This window comes from Limulus polyphemus, unplaced genomic scaffold (genome assembly GCF_000517525.1).
Source record: "Limulus polyphemus unplaced genomic scaffold, Limulus_polyphemus-2.1.2 Scaffold2769, whole genome shotgun sequence".
NCBI classification, from domain to species: Eukaryota; Metazoa; Arthropoda; class Merostomata; order Xiphosura; family Limulidae; genus Limulus; species Limulus polyphemus.
In genome coordinates this window covers 1-11,089 of record NW_013668379.1, presented here as the reverse complement: position 1 = coordinate 11,089, position 11,089 = coordinate 1, and the positions used below count along the sequence as shown (strand labels likewise).

At 33.3% G+C, this 11,089-nt stretch overlaps 1 protein-coding gene across 1 annotated transcript in view; it reads right to left on the bottom strand.

Annotated features, from left to right (window-relative positions):
- The window catches only part of LOC106467861 (polypyrimidine tract-binding protein 1-like), a gene marked incomplete at its 5' end in the record, with an annotated part of 42,153 nt that extends 32,850 nt beyond the window's left edge, over window positions 1-9,303 (bottom strand). The window contains 2 exons of the mRNA XM_013928240.2: window positions 7,448-7,585; window positions 9,154-9,303. Coding sequence (XP_013783694.1) covers window positions 7,448-7,585; window positions 9,154-9,303 — 288 coding nt within the window. The remainder of the gene's footprint in view (window positions 1-7,447; window positions 7,586-9,153) is intronic.
- Window positions 9,304-11,089: the final 1,786 nt, after the last annotated feature.

The following is an 11,089-nucleotide window of genomic DNA, read 5'->3' as shown; positions in this document are numbered from 1 at the left end:
CACAGTACTTGAAGCTTACTACACCACAACCAGCAACTATGTATAAGGATATGTTCCTTTTGTTTGCTGTACATGGTGTCATGCACACATTACTTGAAGCTGACTACAACACAACCAGCAACTATGATATAAGGATATGTTCTTCTTGTTTGTTGTGCATGGTGTCATACACACAGTACTTGAAGCTTACTACACCACAACCAGCAACTATGTATAAGGATATGTTCCTCTTGTTTGCTGTACATGGTGTCATACAAACATTACTTGAAGCTGACTACACCACAACCAGCAACTATGATATAAGGATATGTTCCTCTTATTTGCTGTACATGGTGTCATACACACATTACTTGAAGCTGACTACACCACAACCAGCAACTATGATCTGCAAATTTAAGTAATTTATTGACTGTCCCTTCATCTATGTCATTGATGTAAATCAAAAAGAACAAAGGTCCTAAGACTGAGCCCTGAGGTATCCCACTTGTGACATTAATCCAGTTTAACTGAACTCCATTTGTAACAATCCTCTGATTTCTTCCATCAAGCAACTCTTCTATCCAGCATGCTAATTTATCCCCCACACCTACAGAGATAATTTTTATTTTACAAGCCTTTTATGTGGCACCTTGTCAAATGCTTTCTGAAAATCCAGATACACCAAATCTACACCCTTATCTAAATAAACAGTAACCTTTTCAAAGAATGTCAAAAGATTTGTAAGGCAAGATTTTCCCTTAGTGAAACCATGTTGACCATTCAATAAAACTCTAAACTTTGTTAAATGACTTTGTAAAGCATCTTTTAACAGACTTTCCAAAACTTTTCCCACAACTGATGTAAGACTGCCACCATTACTAAAAACTTGAAAACTTGTATAAGTTCTTAATAAAGAGACAAGAAATTACAATACAAAATGCTGCTTGGCCTTAAACTTCAGTTCCAAAATAATAATTTTTCATTAAATATAGTGCGATGTGGCATTGAAAGTTAAACCTGGTCTTGACATACATAACGTAAAAAAAAAAAGTCAAAATGCTCACAAAAACTTCTCAAATGGCAATATTATTCCCATGTAATTTCTTTCCATATCCTTATAATCACTGTTAAGGTTATTCACATCCGAATTATACTTGTAAGTAAAATTATGATAACCCACACACATTATCTTGCATTTATTATAATTAAAACCTATCTGCCATTTATATGCCTAACTCACTAAATGATCTAAATCCTTTTGTAAATCAGCAGAAACACCACAAACCTAAATGTCAATTCTGCTGTAATCCTTTGAGGCACTACTCTGAAAGAACCCAGAAAACAATTTATTGCCTCAACAGAACTTAATCCTTGCTTCTTATATGTTTAAAAAAAATGCTTTAATATGCCAAATAATTTTCTGCTGCCCCATTTATAGCTGCATGTCCTGGTGCATTTATGGTGTGTTTAATTTCATTTTATTGCATAAGATTCTTAAAATCCTGGGATGTAAACTATCATTCATTGTCTGTAACCAAATGATATGGTAATCCATGCCTTACAAACAAAACCTGAAAAATATTGATTGTATTTGCAGACATCACAGAAGATACTAACCACTTCATGCCATTTAGAATAGGCATCAATAATTATCAAAAAGTTTTACCATCGACTGGTCCAGCAAAATCTGTATAAATTATATGCCAAGGTTTGTGAGCGATTCCTATGAATGTACTTGTGCTGTAGGTGGCTCCACCTTTATCTCTTGACAGGAAAAAAAACTTCTCACTGTTGCTTCAACTTCTTAATCTAATCCTGGCCACCAAACATGTTGTCTTGCAAGTGACTTCATTCTACTCATACCAACATGTCCAGAGTGAGCTCACCTAAAATCCTTCTACATAAGACTGTTAGAATAATGACTCGGTTTTCCCACATAAGACAGTCAAAAACAATTGTCAGTTCAGATTTTCTTTGTACATAAACCTTCAACTCCATATATGATTCTGCTGTCCACCCCTCTTTGGTCAATCTTAAAATTGTTGACAAAATTGCCTTCTTATGGGTAAATTCTGCAATCTTACCTGATGTAACGGATAAATTAATAAAGTGCTAAGTGTAATAAAATTCCACTTCTTCCTTGTTATTTCCTTTCACTTGAAATGGCAGTCTTGATAAATTGTCTGGAATTGTGTTTTCCACACCCTTTCTAAACACTTAATGTAATATAAATACCCAGACAAAAACAAAGCATATTGTAGCATTCACAATGTAATTATACTTTGCAGATAAAGGATTATGATCTGTCAAAATTGTAAAATAAAATCACCTATAGAAAACTGATAGGACTTCTTGACTGCTGCTTTAATACTTAAAGCCTCTTTGTCATTTTATGCATAATGAGTCTCTATTGTTCACAGTGTATGAGACATAAAAGCAACTGGTCTCCTAGTACCATCCTTGTAAACATGAGCTAACTCTGCCCCAGTTCCATAACTAGAGGCATCAGAAGAAATCTATAGGGGTGAACTTGGATCTTAGTGTACCAAAACTGGTGCACTACATATCAACATCTTTGTTTGAAGCTGTCATCACTCTGTTAGGCCTTCCTCCATGTTTGTTTTTTCTTTTTAGTACTTCATGAAAGGGATATAAAACATTAGCCAAATTGGAAAAAAAAATCGCCCATAAAAATTAAGTGCACCCAAAAAAAAACCTGAAGTTGCTTCAAATTTTTTGGGTACTGGTGCTTGTGTAATGGTTTCAACTTTTTCTTCTGTTGATCATAGGCCATTCTTATTAACCTGATGTCCCAATTATTCAACTTCAAATTTCATGAAACTTCATTTATCTTTATTCATCAGCAAACCAGCCTCTTCAGTATCTCCTAATATATAAACAACTCTCTAAAGATGATCTTGGTCATCTTTACCAGTTAAAATTGTGTCATCATGAAAGTCTTCTACATGAGAAATCCCAGCAATAATGAATCCATGAAGTGCTGGAAAAGGATAGTGAATATGAAAATCCATACATTAAACAAGTGGCTTTAAATAATTCAGATGTGTAGTAATTGTGCAAACTTCCGTGTGACTTTTCATCCAACTGATTGTAAGCATCTCTTCCATTCAACTTGGCAAACAACTCATTTGATGTAGGAATAGGACATTGTTCCACCTGAAGATTGGGATTAACAGTTAGACTGTAATCTGAACAGAAACAAATCTCCCCGTTCTTTTTAAGAACTGTAATGAATGGAGTAGCCCAGTTTGAATGTGATATGGATTTTGGTATTCTACAGGCAACCAAACGTTTAAATTCTTCTTCACCTTTACCCTCAATGGCAAAACTTATTGGTCCACTCTTAAAATATTTTGGAATAACCCTTCTTTTAATGTCAAATGAGCTTGATAATTTTTGACACAACCCATCTCATCCTTAAATAAATTACTATTTTGTGCTAAATTTGTTGTAATGTGAGTTCCTTGTTGACTTCATTCAATGTACACACATTCTTGAAATTTACTCCAAAGTCATACAGCATAGACTTTCCCAAACCTAAAGGTCCACCAGATTCCACAACAGATATTTCATGTGGTTTTGTGCAACCTTCAATTTGCATCTTCATGCCAATTTTACCAACTGGCTTAATCCTTTCTTTTATACAAGGCTTCATAACAATAGACATCTTCATTAATATTATGTATGAAAATTTATTTCTATAAAAAGTCTGCAGAAATTACAGAAACAGCTGATCCTGTATCCAATTCAATATCCATAGGAACATTCTCCAACTTCATAGAAACCATAGTTGGAATAACTCTTCTTCATCTTAAAATAAAAAAGGGCTATTCTTGTTTAGTGTCAGCTATTTCAACATAGTGTGTCTGGTGCTCAGATCTATTCATCTCTGACCCCAATTATTTGTGGCACTTGATGGCAAAACATCCAAGGCATCAGCAATCCTTACATGCTTTGTTTTGGACAAAACTTTATCCTCCACATGGTTGGTTTTTCGACATCTAGAACATTCTGAAAATCTTCTAGCAGAGTTAAGTCTTCCTCCAGAAACTCTCTTCTCTTGTTGAAATCTTGATTTCTTTCATTACATCTTATTAACAGCAGCTAATATAATTGCAGCAATATCTTGATCCACATTCTCCACTGAATTAGCATTTCTAACAGCTTCATCAGTCTTAATATCAGCCTTTTCAACAAGCATTCTCTTTGATACAGCTCCATCCTTAATTGCCAATACAAATTGATTGAGTAATCTGTCTTTTAATTTATCTCTGAAGTTCCAAGTCTTGCTCAGGTTGTGTAAAGCTCTGACATATTCAACAATTGTCTTCTGTGTTCAATCTCCAAACCTATACCTTTTGCCATCTTATGTGGGTTTGGATCATACTGGTCTTTTAATACCGTAACTATTTTATTAAAATTCTCATTTACAGGGTTGATATGAGCAAATAAGTCTCTCAAAACTCCATAAACTTCTCTACCAATTAGACTAAGGAAGGCTGACACGTATTATTTCTCATCAGTTTTGTTGACTATGAAGAATTTCTCTACACACACACACTACTTATAAGTCAGATTTTTCCTCTTTAGGCTGTGCTCTTCAACAGATCCAATAACATATAACGTTTTGGGGCAACATGGGACCTATTGGTCCATCTCGGCTGTTCCATCCTCTAAACTAAATCAAAATAATTAAAAATAAAAATCTTAAAGCCAGCCATTATTATTCATATACTTATCAAGCTTTTTCTTAAACTCATTTACGTTTACTGCCTCCACAATATCTAAAGGCAACCCATTCCAGAGGCCAACCACCCTATTAGAAAAATAAAATTTTCTTAGCTGAAGATGGCTCCTACCTTGCCAAAATTTATATTTGTGTCCCCCAGTCCTACTATTATCACTGTTAAATATGAAAAAAGATTATGCATCAACACTATCAATTCCTTTTACAGTCTTAAACACCTCAATCAGATCCACACCTAACACTTCTTTTTTCAAGAGAAAACAATTTGAGAGATTTCAGCCTTTCCTTGTAAGACAACCCCTCCAAACCAGGCACCATTCTAGTAACTCTTTCCAAGAATTCAATGTCTTTCCTAAGGTAAGGAGCCCAAGTTCTAACAGAATATTCCAAATGTGGCCCAACCAGTGATCTGTACAATGAAATTATAACCTATTTAGACTTGATTTCAGTATTTCTGTAGATACAACCTAAAATCCTATTTGCCGTACCATTAGCAACAGCACACTGCTTGGATGGCTTTAGAGACTGATCAACAATTACACAAAGATCTCTTTCTTTCATGTTGTAAGGTCAAACAACAATGACAATATTGGATTTAATGAAGCCTTCTTTGAAAGAATATGTTAGACATAAGCAACATATTCAGCAAGTTAACCATCATGAAATAGAAAGAAATTTTGTTGTTGGAAATGTGTTGATGCTTGATTTTAGAGAAGCAGAGAAATAGACTAGAGGAATTATTCATTACCATCTTGGAACAAGCACTTTTGTTGTCATCAGTGATGATAAGGAATTTCATAGACATACTGATCAGTTATGGCATGCAGGACTGGAAGGTAGACCTCCTCAGTCTCATGATGATGATGATAGTTCTGAAGAGGGTATGGAGGGTAAAAACCTAAACTTCCTTTCCTCTGACATTTTTGCCGGTCACTAATCAATTGAATCCTGTAGCTAATCAAATTACTTATACTCAAGAGAGCACTGAAGAAACTACTAATGATGTCATTCCTCCAGATCAGTCTGATGGATGTGAGGCTATTACTACCAGTATGCAGCTGAGTCAAGATCTGAAAGAACATCAGTTCGTTTCACCTAGACCACATCATAATATTAGAGTACCCAAAAGATTAGATTTATATGCATAATAAATTAATTTTACTGATGTTATTTATGTTAATGACTTTCAGATTGCATGTGAGAAGGAGTAACTATTTTTTTTTTTTTGTTATGCAATATTCTGCTGAGTTATTTTATTTCAAGTAGTTGTTAATGTTAATTTTAACCACTAGTGGGCGATTTTGTTAATAAAATATTCCTCTTGTTTGCTGTACATGGTGTCATACACACATTACTTTAAGCTGCCTTTCTAGTACTGTTTCTCTCACAACCAGCTTTCCTTACTAGTACCTTTACTCTCCAACTCAGCCTTCCTTGCTAGTACCCCTTCTCAACAGAACCAGCTTTCATTGCTAGTACCTTTATTCTCCAATTCAGCTTTCCTTACTAGTACCTTTTCTCTCACAGACAGCTTTCCTTGCTAGTACTTTTTCTCTCACAACCACCTTTCCTTGCTAGAACCTTTACTCTCATACTTAGCTTTCCTTGTGTGGTGTAGTAATAGCTGGTTGTGAGAGAAAATGTACTAGCAAATAAAGCTGAGTTGGAGAGTAAAGGTACTTGCAAGAATAGCTGGTTGTGAGAGAAGAGGTACTTGCAAGGATAGCTGGTTATGAGAGAAAATGTACTAGCAAATAAAGCTGAGTTGGAGAGTAAAGGTACTAGTAAGGATAGCTGGTTGTGAGAGAAGAGGTACTTGCAAGGAAAGCTAAGTTGGAGAGTAAAGGTACTAGTAAGGAAAGCTGGTTGTGAGAGTAAAGGTACTAGAAAGGAAAGCTGGTTGTGAGAGAAAAAGTACTAGCAAATAAAGCTGAGTTGGAGAGTAAAGATACTTGCAAGGATAGCTGGTTGTGAAAGAAGAGGTACTTGCAAGGAAAGCTAAGTTGAAGAGTGAAGGTGATAGCAAGGAAAACCTGTTGAGAAAGTAAAGTTACTAAAAAATTTAAAAAAGCATGTGTTAAAACTGTATGAAAGACCTCTGAAGTAAAATATAAATTTTAACATAGTATAGGTATAACATTAAAAATTGATGTAAATATGAGATTACTAGCTATCTTGGCTAAGTTTAAACACATATAAATGTCTTAATAAAATAAATTTGTTAAAGATTTTAAAACTTTTAACCCAGAATTAGTCTTCCAGGGTTTTCACAGACCTCAAATATTTTATAAACATCGGCACAGACAGATGGAAGCCCGTAAGTTTTTTGTTCTCAGTAGCTTCAGTATTTGGTTAGTTTGTGCTAAGTTGTTACGTTTAGTTTAGATGGTAAAAAAGAAAGAAGTTGTAATATTCGTTTTCATTTATTGATTAATAAAGGAAAATAATTTGAGTGTTAGTGTTTTTGTTTCCAAAATAATAGCTTATTATTATTAACTATTATTTAAATATTTTTAAATTAATTTTTTATGATGGGGTCTGCTCAGACCCAGAAAGAGTGAGTATGGAAAATTTTTACAGAAGACAAATACAGGGTTAAGGTAACTAAATTGTTACAGTCAAGACAAACAACAATCTATTCATCATTATTTAGTGGTCTAAAATTAATTAACCTCACTATGCCACTGCTGCATGCCTTACCTGATAAAGGACGTCTAATGTGACGGGGTAGATCTGATTATCAACTATCACCCTGAGTACAGTGTTTGGACCACCCTGAGTTTCTGCTTGATATGCTAAGGCTTGGGCAACTTGCAGTGCAGCTTGTGTGCTAGCATGCTTCACAAAAATGGCAAAAATAACTTTAAAAATTCAGAAACTTTTATTTTAGATACTGATATTTGAGAGCATACTTTCATGTTAATTTTAAATTGTCTCCCAAGTTTTATTTTATTTTTCATTAAGGTGTCAATTTGAGCAGCTTTTAACATTTTACTACAAATATATAATTTTTAATATAGCCAAGGTATCTAGTAAGTAAATTATAGTTACAAACACCAATTTAATTTGGCATATATATAGTGTGTGATAGTGTAATAAACACTATTTTATTTTGTAATTTCTTAATGAATTAGTATGAAAACGTTCATTTTACTAACATGAATTGAATGGTTATTTCTCTATTGTTTAACCTTCAACATTTTGATATTCTTTTAAGAAGACATTTTCATAATTATTTATGTATAGAAAAATTTTGATTTTAAATGCCAAAACAGGTTGTCTTTCGCAAAATACTAATTGTAAAAAATACTTCATAATTAGATTACCAATGTTTGTTTTCTTAAAGATGGATTAATTAGTTAGTTAAACAAATCGGTATATGTAGTACCTTTTAAAATGCTGAAGGTTTATCTAATCAGTTAGATCAAATTAGAGACAGCAGAAAAAGTACAGATAGTATAGCACTGATTGGCAAGAAAAAACAAAAAAATCAAGCAGTTCATAAATAATGATTAAAAATATGGTTAAGTACTGACTAGAATCCAAAATTCAGGTTTAACCCCCTTAGGTGTTGTTTGTTAAACAAATATTCTATTGTCCACACATTTAACAAATATAACCCACATTCCTATTTTAAAAACTTTCCAAGAGTATAGCCACATCCATACCTCACCCTTCCTAGAATATAACCCACATTCTTGTCTTACAGCTTTACAAGAATATAACCCATATTCATACAATACCCTTTCTAGAATATAACCTACAATACTATCTTAAAGCATCAGAAGAATATAACCCACAATCCTATCTTAAAGCATCAGAAGAATATAACCCAGGTTCTTATCTCAGCATAGAATATAATTCACATTCTTGTCTTAAGGCTTTCCAAATGTACAACCTAGAATCTCACCTCAGACTTTGCAGAATATACATCCTACATTCCTGTTTTGGTGACTAAAAGACTAGTCTTGATTCTCAAACTGAGACACTACAGCTCTTACATATGATCCAGAAACAATCGAAGAAATACTTTTCTAGCATTATAACTATAAGAAATGTAACTTCAAGTACAATTAAAAGAAAAAGAAGGACTGTTCTGATGCACTAAAACAAAAGTAGATAATTGAGAGATACCTTAGATATTAAATCTAACAAAATTTTTATGTAACAGTTCATAAGCATTTTAACATTTTCATCCACAATAAACTACTCAGTTTCACTTATGGACAAAAAGTCTTAAGTTTAAAGTCCAGTTTTGAGGATTTTATATAAATACAAATACCAAACTCTTCTGGTAAATAATGTTGGTTATCTATATGTGACTTAAAAAAAACAACTAGTTATAAATCTTCACGGGTCTTATAATGTATACTAGTATTAGCTTGACAGCTAAAAGTGGTACTTACTGCATTAGAATGGGTGCTGTCTGTCTTCAGTTCTTTGTGGTTTGAGAATTGGACATAGACTGTCCGTCCTCGGATAAGGGGAGCACCTGAACTATTATAGTAGTTCACCATGGTAGTGGCAGCTGTGTGTTCCATCATTTCAAGAAAAGCCTAGAACCCATTGAAACTTGATACAGTTAACAATATACTATGTAGCACAACTTAGTACAGTTAATAATGTACTGTGTAGCACAACTTGGTACAATAGTAGACAGGCCAATGTTCTGTTGAAACATGTAGTATATTCAACAATCAATAAAACTCTTTCTTATACTTATAAATCGTTGTTTACCTACCTATTATTATATTAGCATAACGTGCTTCCTTACTCAAGTAAACATCTTTGTACAGTCAACAATATACTGAGTAGCAAAACTTGGTACAGTTAACAAAACATGTAAGGACACTTGCATTAATTAATTCTCAAAAGTTACTCTTCATCACTATCATTGCTAGTGCTACTTCATAAGAAATTCTCCCAAAACCCACACAAGCAACGTTAAGAAAATATTCTCTGGTTACATTAGTGATAAAAGTTCAAATGTTGTCTTTCAAGCTATGCTATGTGAAGATAAATATACTGTAGTAAAAAGTTCATTGTTTCAACTGTAATACCTGGGTTTTGAATGGTCTCAATTTATGTAGCTGGGGCTGTCTATCATCTGAAGCAAAGCTTAATGTATTAGGGAAAAATAAAAGGAGGAAAGAGGTGTCTAACCAATTCTTTATTTTATATCAGTGAATCTGGTTAAAACTTCAGATGAAGCTTAATGTAGTGGGGAAAAATAAAAGGAGGAAAGAGGTGTCTAACCAATTCTTTATTTTATATCAGTGAATCTGGTTGAAAGTTCAGATGAAGCTTAATGTATTGGGGAAAAATAAAAGGAGGAAAGAGGTGTCTAATCAAATCTTTATTTTATATCAGTGAATCTGGTTGAAAGTTCAGATGAAGCTTAATGTAGTGGGGAAAAATAAAAGGAGGAAAGAGGTGTCTAACCAATTCTTTATTTTATATCAGTGAATCTGGTTAAAACTTCAGATGAAGACTGTCTTACTTGTGATATGAGAGTGATTAGACACATCAGGTATATATATTAAAAAACTCAATTTCACAAATTATGTACAGGTTTCCACAAAACTCAGTGACTTGTGGTGGAGAGAAATGTATATATATACGAAATGTAAACAATCCACTAGTTATTTAATCATTCTATTTGCATATTCTTGTTTATTGTTTGAGTAATAAAAGAAATATTCTGATAATCTATAAAAAATATTAAACTGGATAGTGTGTATGTATATACTGTCCGGTTAGTACTTTACCAGACAGATTCTCAAACTGTGGCAAATGTGGTATGTTGATGGTACATGAAAGAATTAATGTGAAAATTATAACATTTGCATTAAGCCCCATTTAAGCTTCCAGAGTACATAAACACATGACTCTAGTCACTTCTAGACTCACCCTTTACCTAGAATTGCTAATGTTTTCTTCTCTTCAAATAAACAAAAATTGCACAGTATTTTTTCAATTATGCCAAAAAAAAATGACAATCACATCCTTCCCAATAATGGGTATTAAAGATATTAATTTTGCTACTAGGTTTTTTTTTCCTTTTTTAACTGGGTTTGTACATCAATAAAAGTTTAAATAAAGTGTTACAAACATAAGCCTGAAAAGTTTAAGAACCTTTTGTCTATAGATTACGACAGTGACCATAGGTGGCAGAACCAACAGAAACTGGGGGTACGTGCCCCCAACTTCTGAACCACTAGTAAAGTGTTCCTTAGAACCCAAATGGAGACTTGTGAATATTATCAAGGTAAGTCTCCGTTTTTCAATTCTGAATTCAATGATCACAGTTAACGTATCCCACTCCTATTAGTATTTATTCCA